Source organism: Pipistrellus kuhlii, unplaced genomic scaffold (assembly GCF_014108245.1).
Source record: "Pipistrellus kuhlii isolate mPipKuh1 unplaced genomic scaffold, mPipKuh1.p scaffold_m20_p_14, whole genome shotgun sequence".
Lineage (NCBI taxonomy): Eukaryota > Metazoa > Chordata > Mammalia > Chiroptera > Vespertilionidae > Pipistrellus > Pipistrellus kuhlii.
In genome coordinates, this window is record NW_023425449.1 from 34,324,777 (window position 1) to 34,351,888 (window position 27,112).

Below are 27,112 nucleotides of genomic sequence, written 5' to 3' on the forward strand. Positions count from 1 at the left end.
CACTAATGCAAATTTGAAACAATAACATGCATTCCATTAAAAACATCTAGAGGATTTGTTCAGCCAGCGATTACCGTTAGTAATCTCTGCTCTAGACTTGGATTATTTGAATAAAAAATTCTGTTGCCCATATTTTCTGTGTTCCACGTAACTAATAGGATTCTTTAATTCAAATAGGTCGTAAATATTTGTTGGCCAACTTCCCTTATGCACTCTGGGAAACTAGAAACTTTTTTAAAAGATGGAAATTGCTACTATTTAGGTTGTGATTATAACAGCAAATCCTCACATTATATTTTATGCCAAGCATATACCCAGAAGGAGTTTTGTTTGGAGAGCTTACTTTCATGCATTCGGGAAGGTATTCTACCATTTCCATGACTGGACATCTGTTGCTTGGAGAATTATGACTGAAAACCCTAAGACATTCATCCCATCTGTAAAACAAAATAATAAAAAACACAAGTCTTAATTCTTTTGTTCGTCACAACCACAAAGCTAGCAATTGATACTCAAATCTGTATCTTTATGAGAAACCTGAATTGATTCCAATGGAACCAATATTTGAACCAAGATGAATCTATGAATAGGATCCTTGTCCATTAATGGAAATTAGAAATGTGGGCAAATTCCAAGATGATTGTTAACATTGCTTTTCTCTTTCTCTAAATGCCTTCTAGAGAAGGTAGGCTTTTGCCTTCTTTTCCTCCTGAGGTCATAAACTGGTCATGTTGGGTAGAGACATTCATACATTCACATACATGGGAGAGCAACAAGAGTACTGGGCTCAGGATATTTAACATCTAATCCATTTATTCATCATGTATTGAGTTAAACTACAAAGTAACATGGGTCAAGGATATTAACAAGTAGGGTCCTGCCAGAACTCTGCAGAGACTGACCCTTTCTTCCTTTCCATCCAGTTAGATGGGATAAGATATTTATGATACCAAAAAGGAAATAGATCTACGACAGGAAGTAAAGAAGAGCCAATAAGTTACCTTCCAGAGCCAATCTATGTCATAGGAGACTAGTTCTAAAAACTACTCAGATTTTCTGTTAACCTTATCAACAACTCCATCTCGAGTATCTGCACCATCAGTAGAAAAGTTCAAGTTGCACACTTGTGTTGATGGGTGCTTCAGAAGAATGATCAGCCATGGATCTCGAGGATGTCCCATGCTCATGGACGAAGGCCTTATCTGCCTGGACCGTGAGATAGTTCACCTCTGTGTCCACTACTGGGTGACACTGGCCCTTGTGATTATATAGAAAAACTTTGGCACCAGAAGTGGGACAACCACTCTCCAACTTCATTATAAAAGCTCCTGGGAATCTGGTTCAAAAATCCACTGCCACAAAAGACCAGGAGTTAAGGGAGATTAATTAGATGGCACTGGTCACAACAACTTGGAGAATATTTCACCAACATCCAGTTTTGGAGGTTCTGTTAGCAGGAGAGTGTCAGGGAAGTACCAATAGGGCAGGGCAGAGCCAGCTTGATCGTGACCAGGGTGCAGACACTGCAATGCCTGAACTCCCGAGTCTCCCAAGGCAGCCATGAAGGCGGCCCAAGCTCCAGAGGTCAAGCAAAATGTCTGCCTTCACCCAGAGCTCATTAAACGTAATGTAAGTGGCCGATGTTCTCAGTGGTTAAAGCAGAGGGTCTGCAAGGTATAAAAGGCCCACAAAATCATTTGGTCTGGCCATGTCAAGATGTTAGCAGCGAATTAATTAAATGTTGGATACTTTTGTATGGCCTGAGAATATGATAAACATCTAAATGACGATTAGCAGAAAAAAGGTTCCCCATCCCTGGGTTAGAGCAACAACCTGAGCACCAAAGAGGCATGAGTTCAATTTCTGATCAAGGGCACGTACCTGGGTTGCAGGTTTGATACCCGGCCCAGTCAGGGCTCTCATGTGCTAGGAAACCAATCAATGAATCTCTCTCACATCTATGTTTCTTTCTCTCTTTTCCCCCTCCCTCCCTTCCACTCTGTCTAAAAATCAATGGGAAAATATCCTCAGGTAAGGATTAACAACAAAAATGTTGATTAACAGCTGAAACTTATTCTCTTTGTTTCCTCTGAGCTGTGAACTATCCCTCATGCTGGGGACACTCAGGCCATGGGCAGGAAGACAGCACACCTTCGGTTCCTGATGGTCATCAGAACCACCTCCTTCCTCTTGTTGTGAATGGCCAGGTGCAGAAAGGAGGCCTGCTGCCGGTTCAGCAGGATGTCCGCGCCATAGCTCAGGAGGATGGCGGCAGCCTTGGCGTGGCCTTCCCTTGCAGCCAAGTGCAGCGCTGTGTTCTTTTAGAGGAAATAGAACAGAAATAGGACGATGACAATGGCTCATCGCCCCTTGGCTATTTTACTGCCATGTTTCACTGTTGAACTGCTTAAAAGAAATTAGTAACAAAACTAACCATTCAATACCAAAAATGCATACAATTTAAAACTGGTGTTCAGAATCGATCCTTAAAATATCGAGTTTATAGTTCAAGCATGGCACGTGTGTGGGGAGAAGGGGTGGAGTGTATGCGAATTCCAAGTGGTGGTTTTGCCTTGTTTTTTGCAGTGGAATAACTCCAGGAGGATCAAGGACAAGCTATCGGGGTGAGGATGCTTCAATGAACACAGAAGAAAATACCTCTGAGAGATTTATCATTTCGTAGAGCAGTGGTTCCCAGATTTTGGGCTTTCACAGGCTTGTAAATTTATTTTTAAGTCAGAGCTTCTATGAGAATACCAATCTTTTGTTATGCCACATAAAGACATTTTTAGAAAGTAATGGCAATTTTCCATCATTTCATGAAAGAATTTAGATCCAATACTTGCCCTCACACAAAGGAGGAAGAACATCGTAGTAGAATAAAGTATAGTCCTTCAAATCAAATACACTTAGTTTTATGAAGACTTAACCCTTGCCTCTTCATTTTTCTCAGTTTTACCAGAGTGGTGGAAATTTTATCATCAGTCCACACAGACCCTTGAGCCAGTTTCTGCGAGACTGAAGAAGTGTCCTCCACACACACACACCCCTTAGCATTCTCCATATTCTGTGCCCCTTTCACCCGTTCCTCTCTAAGGGTCAGCATAGTAAGAGCCCAATAAAAGGCTGTGAACAGGGCAAGGAAAGGAAGAGGGTGGTTAAGAAGACTTCCTTACAATTTTTGAAGTTTCTTACATGCCAAGATTTTGGGTAGGTATGAAGAACACAGTACATACCCCATCTTCATCAACCTGATCAGTTGTGCACCTCAAATTAGTGTCAAGAATGACCTTCATGGTCTGAGTGTACCCGCCCAAGGAAGCATGATGCAAAGCAGTCCAGCCACTGTGGTCACTGTTTAAAGAGAGAAGAAAAGACGTGTGCCTTCCTCTTACAGCTGAAACATGGGCGGCACACTACCCCTTTGAAAGGTAGGTCTTATCACACACAAAAAGCAATCTAAGTTCTAGGAACTAAATATTTATTACATCTTTATAACAAATGAGCTCATTTCAAGCCTAATGAATGGTATTAAATGATCTACCTATCATGTGATTCACACATTTTTTAATTTAGCAGATTAAAGTATAAAAGTATATAAACATAATATCAGAAACTTGGGGGCCCATGAAACTCGAGTTAGTATGTCTGTATCATACTTATTTTTCCTAAGGCTGTAATGTACTTATGCACATGGTTTTAAATCTTGTTTCTTCTTTTATTGAGCGTTATATCAAATGTCTCCATGATGGTGTTATTAGTCTTCATGACCACTAGCTATTACTACTACTAATGATAATAATATCATCATCTTATAAAACATGACTATAAGATACTTAACTTAGTGCCACTTAGTTTACTAAGCATTCTGGTTCAAATGGATCTTTTCTCTGTGCTCTTAAAGATGCTTACTTAATCCCTTTGTTGTTGTTTTTTTTTGTGTGTGTGTGTGTGTGTGTGTGTATGTGTGTGTGTGTGTGTGTGTGTGTTTAAATTTATTTTTATTGATTACAGAGAGAGGAATGGAGAGGGAGAGAGAGATAGACATCAATGTTAAGAGAAAATTATGGATTGGCTGCCTCCTGCACGACCCCCACTGGGGAGTGAGCCCACAACCCAGGCATGTGCCCTGACCAGGAATTGCACCGTGACCTCCAGGTTCATAGGTCGACACTCAACCACTGAGCCATGCTGGCTGGGCCTTCCTTAATCCCTTTGGAAAATGTTTGTCTTTTCTCACAGAAATTTAGTATTAAATACAATGAAGGCTTGACATTTTCCCAAATTATATATATTAAAAAAGTGTTAGATCCTGACACAATTTAATTTCAATGCCAGTGAGCAATTTAATTACAATGTGTGAGGGTGCAAGAGCCACTTCGCTATTTCAGTGATGATGTAATTGAGTAACCAGTCTCTGGTGGGGCCCACTGGGGTCCCCTCTGCAGATCGCTGCCTGGTGTTTCCATGGAAGCAGGAAGGAACTGAGCAGAGCATGCAATTCCCAGCTGCATCATGACGATGCTGGGATTGACAGCCTGATCAAGAAATGGAGTTTTGCCGAAACTGGTTTGGCTCAGTGGTAGAGCGTTGGTCTGCAGACTGAAAGGTCCCAGGTTCGATTCCGGTTAGGGGCATGTAGGTTGGTTGCGGGCACATCCCCGGTAGGGGGTGTGCAAGAGGCAGCTGGTCGGTGTTTCTCTCTCATCGACGTTTCTAGCTCTCTATCTCTCTCCCTTCCTCTCTGTAAAAAATCAATAAAAAAATATATATTTAAAAAAGAAAAAAAAAAGAAATGGAGTTTTGAACATTAGCTTAATGAGCTCTTTGCTCAGTCACCTGGGTAACATCAGCTAGCTCATCAGATGTCTATAAAACTTTTCTGCTTTGTTTTTCCTTTTACAAAGATGTCATTTAATTATGGTACTCTTTATTATGCATAATTATTTTAATTTGGTTTTGCTCCTTGTGTGAGAGTTAAGTATAATGAAATTCAGGGGTATTTTATATCTCATGTTGTGGTTTAAAGGGCACTTTTAAAAAATATATATTTTATTGATATTTTACAGAGAAGAAGGGAGAGAGAAAGAGTTAGAAACATTGATGAGAGAGAAACACCGATCAGCTGCATCCTGCACATCCCCCAATGGGGATATGCCCGCAACGAAGGTATATACCCTTGACCGAAATCAAACCTGGGACCCTTCAGTCCTCAGGCCAACACTCTCCCCACTGAGCCAAACCGGTTTTGGCTAAAGAGCACTTTTTATGTGTACCATTCATCAGATGGAACGAAAAGTAGAGTCTCTGCATTTGTATGGGGTGTGCATACATGTACACACACAGTCTTGTACCTGCATTAAAAGATGGTAGCATGATGATGAAGTGAAATACGAGGAACTGTATTAAAAAGCTCCTGGAGCCACTCTGCACAAAGCCATTTGTCCTGTGACCCTGAACTTCAAACTCTGTAAATCTCAGTAACTTGATTCATCAGTTGACAATACCATTGACTTCTCTTTCAATATCTCAGAGGTTGCATAGGTTTCAAGGAGTAAATTAGATAAAAGTACATAGAGAGATAGAAAGTTAGGTACCATCATTAAAAATAAAATAGAGAAACAGCCTGGAAATGGCTAACTTGTTTAAAAGAATACTATGTAAATATTCTAATCACATATCCTCACCTGAGAAATAAGGCGCCTTTTTTCAGAAGAAGTTGGACAACTTTGTCATGCCCATTTTTCGCAGCCAGGTGGAGAGGAGTCATTCCATGAAGGTCACCTTCATTCAAAAGCCTTGTATCGCTCATGTCTCGCAGGAGCCTCTGACAGGTATTGATACGCCCATAACTTGAAAAAATTAGGTTTCATATGTTCAAAGTAAATATCACACAGAAAGATGACAGGCTCATATGTCATATCAACAGACCCTTACCTGGCTGCAAAATGTAGGGGTGATTGTTTATCTTTGCTTTTGGAATGAATGGACACATTAAAGCCAAGTAGGTTATTTACAGAGACAGGGACCCCCTGTCTACATGCGTAATGTAGAGGAGTACACCCATCGTTGTCTTCATCCATTACCAGCTCTTTAATGTGTTGCATCTATAGGAAAAAAATTAATATTCTAAACATAACTCTGCTATCATGCTAATTATAGTGTTTTTCAAACTATCTATAGCATAATATTTTCCAACAAGGGTCAATATGTATCCCTTGAGGACAAAAAATATTGATAACCTGAAGGGTGATAGAGTAAGATAAATGTGGATGACAGTGCATGCTGTCTCCCTACAGTGCACATTACTGTGAAGTGGTAAGGCCCTGGAAATCCTGAGAGTGAGAAATGTACTTAACATTTTTGATCTAACATATTTTAAACTCATTAGGCCACAGACCATCCTCCACACCCTCCCTTGCCTCTCCCTACCCCCCAAATAACAATTTAAGAACTTAATATTAAAGTGCTCTTTTAGGAGAAAGGGATGAAATATTAAAATAAGGTTTAGTTTATCATTTGTATGGATGTTAAATTTAAAATGGATGCCCAATGAGCAACTTAAACCAATCAATAACAAACTTTTTTATTTAGAATATTCAAATACGTACATTTTTATTCATTAAAGATACTGGCAATGCTGAAAAATATAATGTATTTCAGAAACACCTAATAGTCACTCAGTAAATATTAGTCAGTGAATATAAATATGGAGATAATGCTTTCAACATGTCAACAATTCAGGTATGATGAGCAATTTTTCTTAATTGATGATAGCATACTGCTAACCCACACTAGAACTTGGCCTTTACATGATACCAATATCATAATGGTCAAAGAGTGAAGGAAAGCTTATTCAATATAGATAGATGGGGATATATAGAAACCCTCTGTAACTTAGAAAATTCAGTCCCAGTGTAATTTATTATCATCATCATAATTATCACCACTATGTTGTAAATAAATATTTAAATACAGAATTTTTATTTTAAAGTAATTTTTAAATTTCAGAATCAGCCTTCATAATAATAAAAATCATAATAAGCAAAACCACTTTACTCTCTGCTGAACCCAACTCAATTTCTGGGAATCCATACATAAATTATATATTACCTGCATAAACTCGGGTTGCACATTTCTTAATCCATAAGGTTGCTGTACAGTCAAATGCAAGAAATTACGTCCAAGATGATCTTTTATGTCTACTTGGGCACCTGAAAAAGTACAATATAAATATTACTTTGTTCATTTATTTATATCATGGCCTATGGTGGAGTTTTAATTTAAGAAAACAAAAAGAATGTTTACTTAAATCTCTTCCAACCTTGAACTTAAACTAAATATAGTTAAAAATGGGTTTAGGCCGAAACCGGTTTGGCTCAGTGGATAGAGCTTCGATCTGCGGACTGAAAGGTCCCCGGTTCAATTCCGGTCAAGGGCATGTACCTTGGTTGCGAGCATATCCCTAGTAGGGGCTGTGCAAGAGGCAGCTGGTCAATGTTTCTCTTTCATCAACGTTTCTAACTCTCTATCCCTCTCCCTTCCTCTCTGTAAAAAATCAATAAAATATATATTTTTTTAATTAATTTTTTAAAGGGTTTACCTGACTGTGAGTACTGTATGAAAAGGAGGAGAGAATATGTGATTTATTACATTAATTAATAGATGAGGTCTTACCTTTGAAAGCATAAACTATAAAGATGAAGAGATTAGAGATCAAGAAAGGCCAGGGGAAGATACCTCTGTTCTTTATTATCATCACATCAGATTAGTATCTAAAATGGGAATAGTTACAGTACTTCTACTGCATAAAAGTTAACCATTGAGAGAATATAGATAAAATGTTCAGCAAAATGCCTGGGACATGATAATTGCTGTATAACTATTATCTATGAGTGTTCCTAAATAATCTAAGTATTGATCCTTGACTGCACTGAATATTATTCTAGTCATGGGAAATATTCTATTTATCTTTGTATTCAAGCATCTGACCCGATGCCTGGCCCATACTAAACATTTAACCAAACTGAGTGGCAGTTCCAAAGGTTTGGCCTTGTCCCTCGTGATACCTTTAGAGAGAAGCAGATTTACAATGTTCCAAGATGCAGAAGCCGTTGCTAGTAACAGGGGAGAGCGTCCTTCAGAATCAGTGCTATTAATATCTGCTCCCTAAAATAAGACAGTCATTCAACAAAAACCTCATGCACCAACAAGTCAGCTTATATTACAGCCTGTAATATTCATCCATCAGGTTAGAGTGTCCACAACATGGCAAGGACCGAACTGTTTGAAATTTCTCTTTAATTCATATGTTGCAACATTGGAAATCAAGGCATTCTTTTATCATTTCAGCAACAAAAATTACACTCACATGTTAATCTAATAACTGATACCTGTGTTAGATCTATGTTACTACTTACACAGCAAAAATAAAATCCTTTGACAATAGTTGAGTTCTCACTTTAAGATTTTTAAATGTCCATATAACAAAGACAATCTTCCACATTTATTCCATACATGACTTAAAAATACAAGTGTTCACTTTTTTAAAAGTCTCCTTCATCTGAAATAGATGTAACTATCACCATAACTAGAGTTGCTATTGACAACTAATACATGTTAAACACTACAAAGGAAACTATATTTGTTGCTGATATGGTAGGACTTAAATAAATACATCGTATATTCATCTGTTAAAATTTAACCCACAGTTAATTCCCCGGTTTTTCATTACCTGAGAGGCAGCACTGAGGCAGCTGGGGTGGAAGCTTACAGCGAGTGGTGAAGTGGCCAGTGCTGCCCTTTCCCGCCTTCCCCCCCAAAAAAAAAAGCCTCCCAACATGAAGAAGGGTCAGCAGAGTGGCCAAGCTTGCCACTCAGAAGCTTTTCTCTCCATGTATCCACCCACTCCCCACACTAAACACACTGACACTGGCATCAGAATACTCTTGGGTTCTTCTAACTTCATGGTGGTGACATTTGGCTGTTATGTATTCATGGGTAATAAATACACTCTACCTGCACATGTGTCAAACATCTTTTTGTAAACTTTTTGCTAATAAGCAAGAAATTAAAATTTGGTTTATTTTTTAAAACTCATACTATGTGATTATATGATTTTCAACTGTAAATACTAATACAAACAACTGAGTACTTACCACTGAAATTAAGTACTCTGCTAGTTCATAGTGATCAAATAATGAGGCCCTGCAAAAGGAGAATTATAAGCATATCCCATTACTATCGATACAAAATAAAGCTACTATACTCAGAAAGTCATTGTAAGTGATCATTTTATAACATGACAAAATGCTAGAAAATTTAAGAAACTTTCAAAATCTATAATTGGTTCTGATTAGGATACTATTTTCAATGTAATAATAATAGAGCAACATCAAATACATTGCATGATTTTCTTCCCCATTTTTTCATAAACCTGTGTTCTCCGTGTAAAACCATCATGAAGGTGTTCTGAAGTGAGTGGTGACATCTGCCCTAAGAGCTTAAAGTAAAAACTGGTTGTTACCACTGTTGACTCTGGAGAATAACAAGAGTTCACCTAAAATTCATCTGCAGGATTCAAACTGCCCCCTCTTTGGCAAAAGTTAACAAGGCAGGGTTAGCTGTCCTGAGGTTTCATGAAGCCAAAATAATTACGGTGAGAATTGAAATCATTTTGGTATTGTAAGGATAATATTAATAAAGCAAATAAAAGTTTTCAATCTATATCAAAGCACCATAACAAATGTCAATGACTTAAAACTTTATTTCCTATGGCAAAGCTTACTTCCTTGTTCCTGTTCAAGATTACCATAGCTAGACTTAGTCCGTTGTATATAAGTCTCAGAATCTGCTAGTTTTAACCCAAAATTTACAAGAGGTTGTATTTTATCTAAATTATATCAAATGTATTTAGTAATTTTAAGAATTAATGACATCAAGACCTTATTTTGTTTGTTTTTCTCTCTCCCCAGTCCACAGCATTGCTATTCCAAGTGTGGGCAGCAGACCAGCAATATTGGGTGCATCCGAGAGTCCATTAGAAACAAAAATTCTCACTAGTTCTGGATGCTGAGGCTGGGAGAGGTCAGATGACTTGCCAAAGGTTACATAGCCAGGTGACCCCAAAGCTCACTCTTTCAGCCAGAACAAGCCACTGCCTTTGCACCATAGAAGTAATAAAATGCTAAATAAATGTTAGGAACCTTTCAAAATCTGTAATTGGTTCTGATGAGGGAATTTTCTGTTATTTTAATCTGCTTATTTTAACATAACTGATTAGTCCTTTAAATTTCTGAAAATCTTAAATAACATTATTTTCAGATTACCATATAATTCCTATTTCCTTGGAAATAGTCTTCAAAAGTTTTCTTTTATGCTGGGGAATTTTAGATAATAAACTCATCCAAAGTGAGAGTCCCTTGGAGTTCCTTTCTATTCAGACAGACCCCACTGTGCCTGGTGGTTTTGCTAATGTACGTACATCCATTCCCCATGCGCAGTTTAGAACCAAAACTTATTTTGGTAGGTAAAGTTTCTATTTCCCTGAGAAGCATTATAGATTTACAATATGTGTATCTCAGCTCTCTTCTGCCATTCCAGGCTTCCAGCATGCTCACGTGTGTGTGTGTGTGTGTGTGTGTGTGTGTGTGTGTGTGTGAGAGAGAGAGAGAGAGAGAGAGAGAGAGAGAGAGAGAGAGAGAGAGAGAGAGAGAGAGAGAGACAGACAAGGCTCATCTCAACCACCTTTTGCACTTACTAGGAAGCATGAAATCCTTGTCTTCCTGAAGGAATTGAACTCTCAGCCTACATGTCTGTTCCCTGTCCTAGCATCTAATACTCCTATAGCTTTAGATGCTTTTCTCTGATGTGTATTTCTGTTAAACTCTACAAAAACATTTATCTTGTTTGGAGCTTAGTTATTATTTCCTAAAATGATGTTTTGAAACTTTATCATTTTGGGGGTGGGAGGAAAGGGGAACAGGGAGAAAAAACAAAATACCTGTATGTATCTGTTCCATTATTTTCACTAAAAATGAGGATAAGACATTGGTGGAACCAGAACAGATTATAAAGCATGTGGAAAGCCACATATGTTGACCTTCTGAGCATATCGAAAATTAGTCTTGAATCTATATCCACTAGATTAAGAATTGATATAGACTACACCACTGGTGATTTTTTATTCTTCCAAAATCTATTTAAGGTTCTACTTTGATTCCAGAGGAGCGTGTAGTTTCCATTGAAGCCCAGAATTTTTGAGCCATGGACTCTCTGATGTGGGAGTACTGACATCTCCGTGCAGGGGATAACTTTGCACCTGAAGACTGAGAGTCTGTACACAGAATATGAGTAGAAAACTTGCCTGTGCAGCGGCGTCTCATGGTTTCCATCCACTGCGTTGACAATATCGTTGCTACCAGAGTAGGAGCTTATCATCAGTTTTACAATCTCAGTGGCCCCCTGGGTGGCAGCAAAATGAAGGGCTGTGCACTTCCCGTTCTGTAAGTTGTGACACCAGAATCAATGTCTAAGTCCCAATTGAAGGGTATATCCTAAATTCAGCAGGGAGATTGTTTACTTTTTTCCCCAGGTCAACAAAATCATGGAAATGGAATTTAAGAGGGTGAGTAATAATCAGTTTCATCTTTTGAAAAACATAGTATAAAAATCATAGCTGGCAATTTTGCTTCCTTGCAACTTGACAGCTGGGACAGTATTTCCATCAATAGTATCATTGTCATCACTGATCCATATTTGTGTTTGCAGTTGTTTGGTAGCTCTCAAAATTCATTACATAGATTGAAATTTGGGAGATTCTCTTGTGCTGCTTCTACACAAACAGCAGGAAATACCTGTATCAATCTAGTCAACTGTCAAAGAGTTAGGAAGCATTTTGGAAAATAATATATGACAGTTCTAAAAGAAGAGTCTCGTGTAGAATATGAACAGTTACCTCCATCAGCTCTACCTGGGCACCATTGTCTAAGCACATTTTAATCATGCTCAAGTCACCACTCTGAACGGCCATGTGGAGAGGGCTGGCTTTCCCGTTATTCACAAAGTTAATATGCGACACTCTGTCATATCCATTTTCTTCGCCTTTAGAAGAAAATAAAATTCAAGATAACAAACCTTATATAATAAAAGGATAATATGCAAATTGACCAAATGGTCAAATGACCGGTGGCTATGATAAGCACTGACCACCAGGGGGCAGAGGCTCAATGCAGTAGTTTCCCCCGGTGGTCAGTGCACTCCCACAGAGGGAGCAATGCTCAGACAGAAGCCCAGAAGCTGGGCTCATGGTTGGTGAACGCAGTGGTGGAGGCAGAAGCCTCTCCCACCTTTGTGCTAAGGATGTCCAACCCCGAGGGCTCCCCTGTGGGAGCACACTGACCACCAGGGGGCAGCTTTTGTGTTGAGCATCTGTCCCCTGGTGGTCATTGCGTGCCATAGCGACCGGTCATTCCGCCATTTGGTCAATTTGCATATTAGGTTTTTATTATGTAGGATAAAAGCAATTTTTAAAAAGAAAAGACATTAAGTACTTAGATTCTATTAAATATTTTTCAAATTATTAGCAACCAACAATATAGCTTCTTTGTAATAGTATATAATGTAGGAAAGCTTCTACTCACCAAACTTTAATATTATTTCCATGCATTTTTTGGATCCTGAAAAGGCAGCCTGGTGAATAGGAAAACATCCCAATTTATTTGATTTACATGGTTTAGCTCCATTTTTTAACTGGAGGAAAAGAAAGAACAACAGCAAAAAAAGTCAAATGACACAACTTAGACCCCATGTGGCAAGGATAAACAAGGAATTACATCACTTTCCAAAACTATTTCATTATTCTGTAACTATGTAAAACTACAGAAGAGCTTCAAATGATATGAAATCTAGATAAGAAGATAACTTTGGAACCAGGCTAAGATTCTGAAATAGAGACACTATATTTCCCAAAGATAAGGTGACAATGTAGACACAAACCATCAATCTCGATAGCCCAGAAAACTAAAGTGAACACATTTTTCAATGGGATTAATGAGGTATTTTTAAACATTAACATAACTCTTCCTACACCCATTCTCAATTCCTTATACAAATAGGGTTATAATGTTTTCCAGATTCTTCCCCTATGTTTTTGATATAGAATTAAATAACTAGGCCAGCATTCTTGTTCACTATAAAAATCAGGTATTTTCACTAATGTAAATTCTCCACCAAAAAATATTAGAAGTTCTGAATCATATATTACTTTGACATCAGAGTCAATAATTTCCAATGGTCATTTTCTATAGATCATTGGATTTTGGTTGCATTGTAAGTATCTTTTATTTTCATAAAAGAAAATATTTTGAAAAAGCAGTAAAGTGTTACGAGGCAAATATTGATCTGTAATCTCATCTTCTAGGGACAGCATTGGGTTACATTTTAGAGACAATATATTTTTTGTCTTATTTGCAAAGGTAATTTTTATGTATATAGTTTGTAGTTATACTGTTCAGAAAAGCATTTGCTTACTAGTATTCATACCTACAGCGAATAAAATTCCCCAATTCATGAAAATTTCTCTAGCATTGTATTGATATATCAACAAAGTTTTTTTCATCTTTTTTTTTAAAATATATTTTATTGATTTTTTACAGAGAGGAAGGGAGAGAGATAGAGAGCTAGAAACATCGAAGAGAAACATCGACCAGCTGCCTCTTGCACACCCCCTACTGGGGATGTGCCCGCAACCAAGGTACATGCCCTTGACCGGAATCGAACCTTTCAGTCCACAGACCAACGCTCTATCACTGAGCCAAACCGGTTTAGGCACTTTTTTTCATCTTTGATTATTAGAGAAATTAATTAAATGTGATGTGACCCCTTGTCAGTTTCCCATGGAGTAGTGTTGTTGTTGTTTTTTAATTGATTTGTAAGAATACTTTATAGGATAATGTATGTCCATTTAAAATTAAATATACAGATCTAATCATATGCTTTGTCTGTTCAGGCCAATTGATGTGTTATAATCCAGCAGTGAACTATCTGTACATGCTCTGCATAAAGCCAACATGTATTTCCTGTTACTCTTAAATATTTTGATGAATTAATTGCTAGTACTTTTAAGATTTTACATCTACATTTACTTTTATGGTGCAATTCATAAAAGCCTTATCTGGCATTGGCCTACCAGAGGACTTTTCTCTTGCATTAAGACGATGTGGTAAAACTAGAATGTACTTTAAATTAAGTTATTTAAAAATAATTTATTAAAACCAGCTGTTTCCTAAATACCTTGACTCTTTTTAAAAAGCACACAACCTCCTACCAGACCCCCCTGTTAACAGAATGTGTGCTGATGTGTCAGCAAATGAATTAAGCTTACTAAATTGTTCCCCAAAGCAAATGAAACAGATTTTAGTTCCTAATAACACATAGAGAAATTACTGATGGATGAAGAGAACACAAGCTTCACTCAATGGACTTAGGCACTTTCCTAGCAAATGCTAGAGCAAATGTAATTTTAGCTCGCTCCAGAGGTTTGTAATGCATTTTTTTAAAAATGGTTAATGGTTCCCTACAGGTCTTTACTTTTTTTAGTTATTTTTTAAAAATTAATTATTTTCAGCTATTAATCCATTAAAGGGGGATTTATAATTTTTTTAGAATTATGCATACTGATCTTTTGTCACTTAAAAATTACCATCAGATCCAGGTAAAACCCTTATTTCTAATTTTATTTACTCATTTGTGCCTTATCTTCTCTTGTTTAAGTTAGACTTGTCAGTCTTTATTTGGTTATTTTTTTCAAAGAAATGACTCTTGATTTATCAAACAATTTCAAAATCATTATTATTTGTGTTCAAATTTACTATTTAGTCCAATTTCATTTTGGTTTATTTGAGGCTCTTTTCTAAAGTCTTGGTTTGAGTGTTATGTAATTTACTTTTATTCTCTTTTTGGTCTAATCATGACAGCTTAAAAGAATATGAATTTTTCTCCATGACATACAGTAAATGTGTTACAACATATTTGTGGAATTAAATATTAGGAAGATATTTTTAAGTTATATTTTTAATAATGATTAAGGAATCTTAGGAAGAAAGCTCTTTACTGGAATTCTAGCGCCACACTGGAAGGGGCACTGAGGAAAGCAGGAGCCCATCAGATGGTGTGCCCAGTTTCCATGGACCCCATAGAGAAGCAGCTCCCTTCAGGGCTGTGGCCACGGGTTAGCCATTCCTGTCACGCAGGGCTCCCTTTGTGAGAACCCAGAGCAGCAATTTTTCTCGTCTTGGTAACATGAAGGGCTATGTGTCTCTTGGCTTTTATTTCATGGACCCAACAATAAGTCTGCAGTGACTATATTCACCTTTCCTTTGACTATTCAGAAAGTTTAGAATCAATAGTATGAGCCACGGTAATTAACACTCAGGCCTGACCACCAGATTCATCTTAATTTTCCCTGTCTATACTTTCCTTCACTTTGATCTTCTCACAATTTCTTTAATGCTTTCCTGTTAGTCTTCGGAATCCGTTTAAGATGTAAGGTGGATGTTCATAGATAAAAACCCACAGAACTATTTTTATGACATATTTTCTGAACTTCATAGTTTTGCCTCAAAAGAGAAACTGGGAGCTGTTGTAAATAACAATAATTCATAATGTACTAATGAAAAGGGAAAGAAAACTGAAAAAAGTAAGGTTCAAATACAAACCAACATCTGCAGAGCCTCACTGTTATCTTTGGCGCATGCAATTATCACAGCTGTGTTTCCATTTTCTCCTTCCAAATTAACATTTGTGCCACTGTGCTCCATCAAGACCTGTGAGAGAGGGGACAACTGTCAAGATTTAACCTGCAGGTTTCCAAACAGGGTGTCCATAATAATAAAAGGGTAATATGCTAATTAAACGAGACGTCTTCCGGATGTCATTCCAGACATCCTTCCTGACCAAGCTGGGGCCAGAGGGGAGCCAGCCCGAGTCCCTGGTGCCTGCCTGCAGCCGGAGGAAGGTAGGCCCACTCTTGCATGAATTTTCGTGCATCGGGCATCTGGTTAGAGTATAAACTCTCTGATGCCTGGGACCATGTCCTTATTCACTGTTTTTCATCCCTCTCCCACACAATCTGGCATAAAACCTTGCACATAGTGGGTGCTACATAGATTTCTTTTAAAAAATTTTTTTAAATGTTTTTATTGATTTCAGAGAAGGGAGAGAGAAATATCAATGATGAGAGACAATCATTGATTGGCTGTCTTCTGCAAGCCCTTTACTCGGGATCAAACTCGCAACCCAGACATGGGCCCTTGACTTGAATTGAACCCAGGACCCTTCAGTCTGCAGGTTGTCACTCTACCCACTGATCCAAACTGGCTAGGGCTTAAATTTAATTTTTCCATCACCATTTATCCCATATAAGCCCTCTTCCACCTTCACCCATCCCTCTCTGGCCCTGCAATAACCATACTGTTGTCTATGTCTATGAGTTCTCTCTTTTTTTTTCTTTTTTGCTTAATTCCTTAAAGCTCCCAAATCCACCCCCACCCAGAGCTCTCTGCCTATTCTCTATCTATGAGTCTGTCTCTGTTCTGCTTCATAGTTCAGTTTGTTCATTAGCTACATAGATTTCTCAATCAGATGACTGGTGGCAATCTCTATATCATATCCACTGAAGCAATTGTGGAACTGTACATAGAGTAAAAATTGGAGTTATTAGTTAATACGATTCACTTCATAATTCTCCCTTGTATTAAGTTAACCAAAGTCTTCAAGAATGTAAATCTGTTGGAATGTATGAATTGGGGAGAAGAAAAAGATGCAGAAAGTGATGGCAGAAGAGTGAAGGAGAAGAAATGTGTGTTTTTTTCCCTCTAGTCTTATTTCTTTTACAGAAATTACAAGTATTTTGGGAAATGTCAATTAAAACTCCATTGTCTTCAATAGATAAAGTTTCATGTAACTATCGTATATTATAGCTAACTCAATTAATTCAGATTTAGCCTGGAATAGAAACTTTCACTAAGATGTAAGAAAGTAGCATTCCTGACAAAATGGTTAAGCAATTTTTCTATTGTAATTTGTCTGAAGACCTGTTACCCCCTCACCTGGTTGGCTTCCGATGGTCACTGGCCAAGCATCTACAGATATTTAACCAGTCTTTATATTACATTAAACCTAACAATACTTACCTCACATAAATGAGTCTCTCAAGAAAGAAGTCTGGGATTGGCCTACTAGAGGACATTTCTCTTGTGGCGAGACTATAAAACTAGAATGTACTTCAAATTAAATTGTTTAAAAAGAATGTATTAAAACAAGCTGTTTCCTAAATACCTTGACTCTTTTTAAAAAGCACACAACCTCCTACCAGACCCCCCTGTTAACAGAATGTGTGCTGATGTGTCAGCAAATTAATTAAGCTTACTAAATTGTTCCCAAATCAAATGAAACAGATTTTAGTTCCTAAATATAGAGAAATTACTGATGGATGAAGGAAAATGAGAACATAAGCTAGACTTAGGCACTTTCCTAGTAAATGGCAAAGTCACATGCAAACCTACCCACTTTTAAGAGGAGATTCCCCCCCTTCACTGTCTTAGACCCATAGCCATAGACCTGCGGCAGGTATTAGGGTGTTCTTGTGTTGCCATAAGCACAATCTTTCATAAAGCTGTGTCTGATTATAGGTGACGGGGCCCAGGGAGAGCAACTGAACTGTGCACCCACTTGAGAGTCATGTCCAGGCACGTCTGGAGGTTCTCAGGTGAGGCCTCCAGGTGTCCCTTCCATGAGAAAACAAGAAGCCTCCTGAGAGGGTCAAGCCACTGGATACTTTGAAGTTAAGCCCCAAGGACTAAGGCCTGCAATCAGCTGGGAAACAAGGCCCCCAGGCACACTATGCACTGGGCCAGTGCCCCGGAAACACTATGCATGCCAACAGAGCCTGCAAGAACTAGAGGTAACCGTGGGTAACAATTTTTCAGTTTACAACCCTATGGGCCATGGTGGCAGGTTTGGGGAAAGGTGGGCAGACCAGACAATGGAAGAGCATTCTAAACTGGCCAGAATCGGTGGGGTCCAGGCCTGCCCCGGGGAGTAAGAGGGGGCCATTTGCCAGCACATAAGACACTTTAAAGTTCTTCCTCCTTTTATTCTCTTCATCTTGGGTGAAACACGGGTGTTTGAAGATAGTATTTAGAGGAAGTTATGGCTGGTAAGGGCAAATGAAAGAGTTTATGTCTTTCTCTTATGACCCCACTTCTCTTCTCATCCTGGTGTATCCCAGGAAAATTTGTTACAGCAGCCATTCTAATTTATAAATCACTTATGGGCTTATTTATAAACGCATGTTGGAGAGGGCAAGGGAAGAAATTCTTTTCCATTTCTGTGTGGTACCCACCTTTCTGTATTTGTTGGCCAGAAGAGTTCTCATTTCTACATCAGCCTTTGAACTGTTACTGCCTCTGAATTCCCAACTCACACTTTCAGAGCCCAGACTAATTAAGCCAATGGGCATTTGCTTCTGACAAGAGCCTTCAGAGGAAGCCCAGGAGATCCTTGGGGAAACACTATGAGACATCTCTGGGGTGACAGGTGGGGTCCCTGCAGTCATTAGCAGCCCAATTCAGATGCTTCATGGATGATGCAGACATTTAAAGAACAAACCTGCCACTGGCAGAGGCCTTTCCAATAACTTCCTCAAGGGGCCGCCCTGACTCCTCTTCTTAGGTGCTGATACCTAAACTCTCCCTGTTTTGCTTCAGCCAGAACCCCTGATTTACTCATTCATCCATCCATGCACTCATTTAAGAGTCATCCTTATCAGCAGTGCCAGTGCCGACAACTATTAAGATGAGTCACACACAGCCCCTCCTTCAAGAATAACCAGCCATCCAGGGAGAGAACGCCATAACCTGTGATTACAATACCCTGTGCTAAGCATCACGACAGACAACGGGAAAGTGGAAAGGGGGCTCCCCTCACGCCCTCTCTGCCTGGAGTACAGAGACTTGGGACTCAGGGGGCTGAGAGGACAGTGTTTGGGCTAAAGGGAGCATAGAGCTCAGAGACACCCATGTTTTCTGTCTTCCCTGAGTTGTCTTTGGTGATTTATAGACAGTAAGTTGTGGTGTGGTGTGATGGGCCAAATGTTTCTGTCCCTCAGAATTGAAATCCTATTGATGGTCTTAGGAGGTGGGGCCTTTGGTAGCTAATTAAGTCCTGGGAGCAGAGCTCCCTTGAAGGGAATTCGTGACCTTATAAAGAGATCCAGAGAGCTCCCTTGCCCCGTCTGACATGCAAGGACACAGCAAGACAACAGCCATCTATGTACCAGGAAGTGGGTCTTCACCAGCCTGCCCCTGGCTCTTGGGACTTCCAGCCTCAGTAACTGTGAGAGATGTCTGTTTGCTGTGTAAGCCACCCAGCCCATGGTACTGTCACAGCAGCCCAGCACTGACCGAGTTGGCTTAGCACAATAGCCAAGACAAAAGAAATATTGCTTCTACAGGGAAATTTATTACAAATTCCAAATTGCCTACCTTAGAAACAAATTTCTGGAATATGTTCCACTTGTAAATTGCATTCCTCTTTAAGTAAGCACGTGAGCTTCCCAGCATATCTGTGAGACTCAGATGTGAATGAAAGCCAGGCCTACACTTTTCCTTTAGGCACTTACCAGGGTTTCTTCTATTTGACCTAACTTACTCTCAAAAAAGAAAGAAAGCCTTAAAAATGTTAATTTCCCTATAGTATCGAATGTCTTCTGTTGAGATGATCACATGCTGTCCACTTGAACCAAAATAGCAAATTATCATCATGTTTTGTCTTCACTGAGGCACTTGTCACCTTCTGCCTTTAATGAGCAAGTGCGATAAGGAAGCTTTGTAGTCGAAGGAACCGCTGAGCTAAAGCCAGCCCGCACTTTCTGCCTTTGAATCAGTAAATCAATCAAGAAAAGCGGTAAAGAATTAACTTACCAACATCAAAATCAGAACAGAATTCCTAATTCTTGTTTTCGCCAGTTATCTGACATTAGGCAAGTGATTTAATTCTCCTTGCCTCAGTCTCCTCAGCTGTGAAATGCGAGTAATAATAGCCTTACTTCATAGTTTGTTAAAATAAGAATTTAAAGAACTAAAACATATAAAGTCCTTAGAAAAATGCTTGGTAAATGTTTTGTTTGATAAAGACCATATCATCATTATCGTCGTCATCATCATCATCACCACTAGCAAGGTCATTAGTTGGTCAGAAGTAAAGCCAACCCTGTAATAGGTACATGTACCCTGGCAGCTGAGGTTGGCCATTCTGCCCAGGCAGAGACACCTGGCCAAGGTCCCAGCCCAGGCTTACCTGCGCCACCTCGTTGTGCATGCCCTGCACCGCCAGGTGGAGGGGTGCCATCATGCTGTGGTTTTGGAGGTTTGGATTGGCTCCTTTGCTGAGAAGAAATCTAACACTTTCAACCTGGTTTTTCTCTGTAGCCCGGTGCAGAGGGGTGTTCCCGTCACTGTCCATCACGTTGAGCACTAGGAAAAGAAAGCAATACATGGGTTAGGTTTTGCTTGGACAGGATTGAATGCCTCCTGCATCCCTATTTACTTCAAAGCTCAGTGCCAGGTGCTACTGTGACAAGCTTCACCTTCATCACACAAATAAAAATACAGCTTCTGGTTTCAAGAAACAGCTGATGGACACCTGGAGGGATGCATAGAATTAGGACACTGACTTTGTCAAATGAGTGAGATGTCCATCTGTGACATCGGTAAGAAAATAGATCTTCCGATTGCTACATGCGTTTATCTGTGGTATGAATTTGGGGACTGTTACTAGTATAACATATTGTAATCAAAAAAAGCAATAATTACCATATATTCCAGGCACTATACTAGGTTCCATATAACCATTTATTTCATTGAACCCTCCAACAGCCCGCAAGGAACCATGGCCTTTTTTCATAAAGATGAAGATGCTGAGACCTCGAGTGACTCAATATCTTAACAACATTACACCGCTAGTAAAAAGAGTTAAGTAAGTTGTCTTACTTCCTTTAACCTGTTTTCTCATATTCAAATTTGATTACAAAAAAAGAAATATATATATAGTCTTCAGGCTCATAGCAAGGCTGAGAGACCAGAGGACTGGAATTAGAGCTTGAGTCTCCGTTGACACACATGGCTACAATATGACATACCACGCTGTTTATTCTGTGAGCTCAGCACAGCAATGGGCAACATCTTATATCTGTTCTAAAATAGACATGACTATCTGCTTTATCAACTATTTTAATTGGTGGCAGCATATCTTTATGTCTGAGGAGGGAAAAATACTCACTTTTGAAAATGATTTGGAAACCGTCTACAATGCCTAGAGCCATGTTGCAGCCATGTCTGTTTTTTGTTTTTAAATTATCTCTGCACTATTTCCTTTCATTCATCCAAAAGTCTCATTCTTTTTTTTAAATAATATATTTCATTGATTTTTTTTTTTTTTTTTAGAGAGAGTGAGAAACATCAATGAGAGAGAAACATAGATCAGCCACCTTCTGCACACCTCCTACCAGGGATGTGCCTGCAATCAAGGTATATGCCCCTGACCGAAATTGAACCTGGGACCCTTCAGTCCACAGGCCGATGCTCTATCCACTGAGCCAAACCAGTTAGGGCCAAAGCTTCATTCTTAAATATACTCATATGCACAGAGATTCACATAACCCTTCTCACCACACACACACACACACACACACACACACACACACACACCTCTTAACTATTCTGTGTGATCATGACTGAGCACTTTATTGAACACTTCAATCAGCACTAAACTTGGTTAAACCAGGGCCTAAACTTACATACTTCCAATCACTAATTAAATAATTTGAATTTGGATTTTGTCTCCGCCACTTTTCAGAATCATTTCTACAAAGTTCCCAAGTCCTTCTAATGTGAGGGTGTGCTGTGAGCACATCCCTTGTTGGGTGCATCTTCACTCCTTTTCCCATCACTCTCTTCACCATCCTGCTCCTGGCTTTTCCTCTGCCATCTGACCCTTAATGTCAGTGCTCTCTCCTTCGCTGCCTTTATGGGCAAGTCTCTGGTCTCCTAAAGCATCTCCAGGCATTCCCACAGTCCCGGTTACTTCCTTTACAACAGTGGCTTTGTAGGGCTGTCGCCTTTACTTCTATATTTCTAGTTGTCTACTGGATATTTCAAAGTGCATATCCCCTGGGCCTTTTAAACTCAGTAGGACCAAACCCAAATTATTATCCCATAATATATCAAAAACACTGTTCTTGGATTTTCTTCTTCTATGCCTCCTTTTCTTTGTGGTTATACTATCAGCCTCATCTCTTTTCAGAGTCACTTCTTGCCACTTCCTCCTTACATCCAATCTTTTATCACACACTGTTGACTCCATGTACAAAATAATCTCTTCCTTTCTCCTATTCCAACTTCAAAATCCTGGTTGACGCATTACACTAAAATAGCTTTCCAATTGGTGTTCCACTTCCAATGCCTCTTCCACAACACTGACAGAATTATTTCAACTTATAAAAGCCTTATCCTTCCACCTGACTTCTCTATGGCATCCACCTTCCTTGACTGCAGCTGAGATTCTAAAATGAAGCTGGTGTACATGGTAGAGTGTGCCAGTTTTATTCACTGATGAGCAATGTAAGTGTAGAATAACCTCAACAGAAATAGTATAGAAGGATACATACAATGTATATGCATTTTTATGGCCTATCAAAGATTTGAAGTGCTTGCCACGCAGTGTCCCAGGTCTCTGCACTGTCCATGGCAGTATTTCAGTGGGGAAAATTGAGGACCACTGGCCTATAGGGAAATTCACACTCTTGAGTGAGTTAGTCAGGCCCTTTAAACCAATCTACCTTCAGAGTAGCTTCTCAGCACTTTTTTCAGTGAACCTAATGGGATAAAGGATAGGGAGCAATCACTGTAACGTTTTGTTACCGTCACAAGAGGAGTCACTGATGATCGTCTCCATCAGCCCAATGTCACCTTCTTCTGCAGCATAATGCAAGGGGGAGGCGTTCACGCCATCATATTTGGGTAGCTTCTTTCGTTTCTTCAGACAGCTTTGTAATTCATTTGCGTTTCCTTCACAAACCACCTAGAAGTATATTAAGAATTTTTCACTACAAAAAAGCATATGTAAAATTTATTCATAAGTTCATTGTTAAAAGTTATTATCACCCAAAACTATTTATCATACTTACAATACAAAATGTTCACGGACATAAAGAAAGTGCAAGCAAATGCCTAAACATTGATAAGTACCTTAAGAGACTGATTTTATTTTCAGACTATAAATGTGTATATACTATAAAAATAAAGATCTCAAGAAAAGTTTTAAAGAAAATGTAAGGGGTGTGATCTGAGAAATAAGAAGGATAGTGACATTATAGAGGAATTCTCCTTGCCAGGTGAAAATGTAAACTATAGCACAAGGGATTTTGGTGAGATAAGAAAAAAAAAATTTTTCGTGGATGCAAGAATTAAGTCCAGGAATCTAAATTGCTATCCTGACATTGGCCTTCATGCCTATAGTCAATTCCCACCCAATGTTTCCCTTCTTCTATACCAGAGCTAGAGTCCTGCAGCATTGTCATGTCATTTACGTGGTCAGTAGTCTAGAATGGCTTCCACTCACCCCTGGGAACAAGCAGTCCTATCATTGGGGTCCTGTTGCCGCCAAATCATGTCAGGCTCACCTCCTGGGTGCTCTTTGCACCCAGGAAGAGCTAGTGTTATTTGCACTTACTTAGGACCCTGTATCAGGGCATTTCGAGGTTATGTCACTTGCCCAAAGGCACAAATTCTTTATTAACTGTATTAAAAAATACATTAAGCACATAAGACTTTATTTTAGTTCATGATAGTTTTTAATTTGAATAGTGGGAAATGTTCTGGTCATCTGTAAGATAACGAATCATGGGTTTTGACATATATATTGCCATGTGTTAAATGTGACCTATCAGTCAAAAGTTGTCAGTGTCCATTGATTTGGCTTATATGTATGCATATAAGTCCTTTGGTTGATCTTAAGTCAGATGGTTTTATCCACATTTCTCATCTTCTGAGGTTTCTGCCATCCTTCAGTTATATTAGTATTTCTGAGACAATATGTGTATTGAAGAAAATATTGTACACAGTATCTTTTTAATCAGGAAATCCTTAGAGTTCAGAACTATGAGGAGTGTTATATGTATTGATCTTTAATTCTTCTCAACATTGAGATTTCTATAGAATGATCTGGAATTGCTGCAGGTCATAAAATAAAATATATAAAGCCCTCCCTCACTCTGTAAATTTTAACATGGCTTCTAAAACAACACAAATGGCTCTACTGCACTTAAGTATGCAAAGGAAGTATTTCCAGTGTGATTTTCCAAAATTTTATAATTTTTTTCCTGACCCATAAAATTAATTCCAGAGACACTATTATAATGCTGGAGTTTCACTCATGACCTTGGTAGTAGGGATGAAGCCAAAAGGCCATGAAGCAAAAATCAAAGATCAAAATTTTAAGAGATTTTGTTTTACTTATTTCAACCTAACGTTTATTATATGAATCCTAAATGCTCAGTTCTGCATTAACTATATTAAATACATTAAGACCTGTTAACATTGAGGAGGAAAATAGTATTCCGTGTGGATGTGCCAACAGACTCACTCAGCTTGGGATGCCTGGTTTGTGGGGTTGTGATTTACTCCCTGTGTCTGTCTCACACACGTGAGTATCAATTGGTAAGTATCAATTCCTGCCTCCTGTTTAGAGGTCTTTTTGCTAATTTAATTTATACCAAAATGAAAGTTATATATACCTCTTTATCCTGCTAGAACTTTAACATACAAACATGCCCACTAAGACACCAGTGGACACACACAAGGCCAAGTCTCCCTTCGCAGATACATTCAATCATATGAAATAACAAAACAAACCAGACACAGCCCAAGTGTCTATGGATGCAGAACTGGCTAGATACATGGTGATGCCCTCAGAGAAGGGAATACTATAAACCTGCTAAACATTCTGAGGTACCTCTCCAGGTGCTGATTTGAAAAGCATTCTGAAATATATTTTTGTAAGAAAATAGAAGTGCAAACCTCTGTGACATCCCACTTTTGTAATGTGTATCTGAATAATCCCCACACACCCTCCCCCCCAAAAAAAACGCATAGGACCTGTTAATTCCGTTGTGGAAAGGGATTTGTGGTGAGGGTTTGAGAGGCATTTGTAAAGCTCTATTAACGTCTGAAAAGAGACCCTTCCACTGCTGACAACCTGAGGAGCCCTGGGGTGGGTTTCTGAGCGCTTAGATCCTGGGCCCTCAGACTGCGCCATCAGAGGGTGGCAGTGGCTCCTGCTGCCTTCAGAGCAGAAGCCAGGGACAGCCCCACCTAGTCCTTGGGACCTCATGGACCACCTACCCATCTTCACGGAGCCTTCCTCTCCGCTGAACTTGTCCCAACCACCCCCCACCCCCACCCCCTGCCCCAGGATTCTCTCCTCTAAGATTCCAGTAATGCTTCTTCCTTCAGGCGCAGGTTTCCGTTTTACTCCACGGGACAAGAATGCCTCCCACCGCAAAGGCACTTCCCGGAAACCCGACTTCCAGGTATAGCCATTTAGCCCTTTAGTTGAAATAAACCTACAAAAAAAAAAAAAGGACTGGCGACACGGCACACGCTCCCGCCCGCCGACCGCCCAGGGTACCTTAAAGGAGTCCTTGGAGTCGTCCATGTCGTCCTCCACGCCCTGGTAGACCACGCCCTGGGGCTCCTTCTCCCCCACGGTGCGCAGCATCCTCTTCAGGCTGCACCGCATGGTCCCCACCCCGGGCGCCACCTGCTGCAGCTGCTGCGCGCGGGCACCTGGGGCGACAGAGCGCCGTGAGCGCGGGGCACAGGGAGGCGGGTCCGCCCGGCAGTCCGGACCGCGGAAAACTTGCTCTGCTGGAGGCCAGGAACTTCTGCGAGGAGCTCTGGGCCTCAGCTACTTGCAGTGCAGGAAGGAGCTGGGGTGTGGGGTGGGTGCAGGACGCAGACCGCGTGGCCCCGCGTGCAGGGATGGGAGGGAGGGGCGCACCGAGTGTCCCCGGGGCTCACTCACCACTTAGGGCAGAAAGCGCCTATTTCCTGTCCCTCCCCTCCCCACCTCCACCCCCACCCTAGTCTAGGTGTCAGATAGGAGTGGATCTAGCTAATAAAAACACTAAGCCCTCCACCCTCACACATGCCCTACCCAACAACCTTGGGAGGGTGGGCGTGGAGAATGAGATAATAACTGGGTACATTGGGAAGATTTCTATTTTTTAGGATGTATTGTTTCAAAAGCCACTGCGCCTGTTTTCCCCTTGTCCATTTCATTTTAAAAGCTTCTTTGGAGATACAGATTTTAAAAAGCTCTTATTTTCTAATAGAAGGCCCCACTTCCTCTGGGCACATTTCCTGTGGATAACAATACTAAGCCAAATTAAGGTTTGTTTTTTCAGAATGGCTAATAAAATGACTGTATAGGTCAAGTTGACTCCTGTTTTCCATCAGCGCTGTTTGAAAAGCCCATCTCCATGGGCCTGCACTGCCTGCGTGATCAACCGCGTAGGTGCCGGTTGCAGAGTGGAAGGTATGTCCTCTCCGTGGCAGAGCTAGTTCTGCATTTAGGTGCGGACAGCGGGACCTCTGAAACTGCTGCCTCTATGGTAGGGGTGTCGAACTTAATCAGAGAAGGGGCCAAAATCTAAAATCCAGCCTAAATCGCGGGCCGAATGGTTTACTGAACAGTCATAAACTGTCATTGTGATGGAAACGCAGCGGAGTGCAGTGATGACAGCGCGGTGCGGGCCACATTGCAAGGCCTGGCAGGACGGATTTGGCCCGCGGGCCTTGTGTTTGACACATGTGCTATGGTTTAGGTCACAAGGTTAGGAAGCAACAGACTTCCAAAGCTGGTTGCACTTTGCACAGGAGAAAACTCGGCCAGTCTTTTATTTGGACACACTGCACCCCTTTGAGACCCTGGGTTGCCTAATTCAGGTGGTGGTCTCCAGCACCTGACGCAAGTCTGCCTGGATGCAGGCTCT

The 27,112-nt window shown here is 40.0% G+C and overlaps 1 protein-coding gene across 1 annotated transcript in view; it reads right to left on the reverse strand.

Annotated features, from left to right (window-relative positions):
• The window catches only part of TRPA1 (transient receptor potential cation channel subfamily A member 1), a 44,766-nt gene extending 18,778 nt beyond the window's left edge, over positions 1 to 25,988 (reverse strand). The window contains exons 1-15 of the mRNA XM_036437140.2: positions 25,747 to 25,988; positions 22,980 to 23,139; positions 20,359 to 20,534; positions 15,717 to 15,824; positions 12,642 to 12,750; positions 11,957 to 12,102; positions 11,366 to 11,502; positions 9,159 to 9,207; positions 8,070 to 8,169; positions 7,114 to 7,214; positions 5,938 to 6,107; positions 5,688 to 5,852; positions 3,237 to 3,354; positions 2,152 to 2,318; positions 344 to 437 (exon numbers count right to left, since the gene is read on the reverse strand). Coding sequence (XP_036293033.2) covers positions 344 to 437; positions 2,152 to 2,318; positions 3,237 to 3,354; positions 5,688 to 5,852; positions 5,938 to 6,107; positions 7,114 to 7,214; positions 8,070 to 8,169; positions 9,159 to 9,207; positions 11,366 to 11,502; positions 11,957 to 12,102; positions 12,642 to 12,750; positions 15,717 to 15,824; positions 20,359 to 20,534; positions 22,980 to 23,139; positions 25,747 to 25,857 — 1,911 coding nt within the window. The 5' untranslated portion in view covers positions 25,858 to 25,988. The remainder of the gene's footprint in view (positions 1 to 343; positions 438 to 2,151; positions 2,319 to 3,236; positions 3,355 to 5,687; positions 5,853 to 5,937; positions 6,108 to 7,113; positions 7,215 to 8,069; positions 8,170 to 9,158; positions 9,208 to 11,365; positions 11,503 to 11,956; positions 12,103 to 12,641; positions 12,751 to 15,716; positions 15,825 to 20,358; positions 20,535 to 22,979; positions 23,140 to 25,746) is intronic.
• Between the last annotated feature and the right edge of the window lie 1,124 nt (positions 25,989 to 27,112).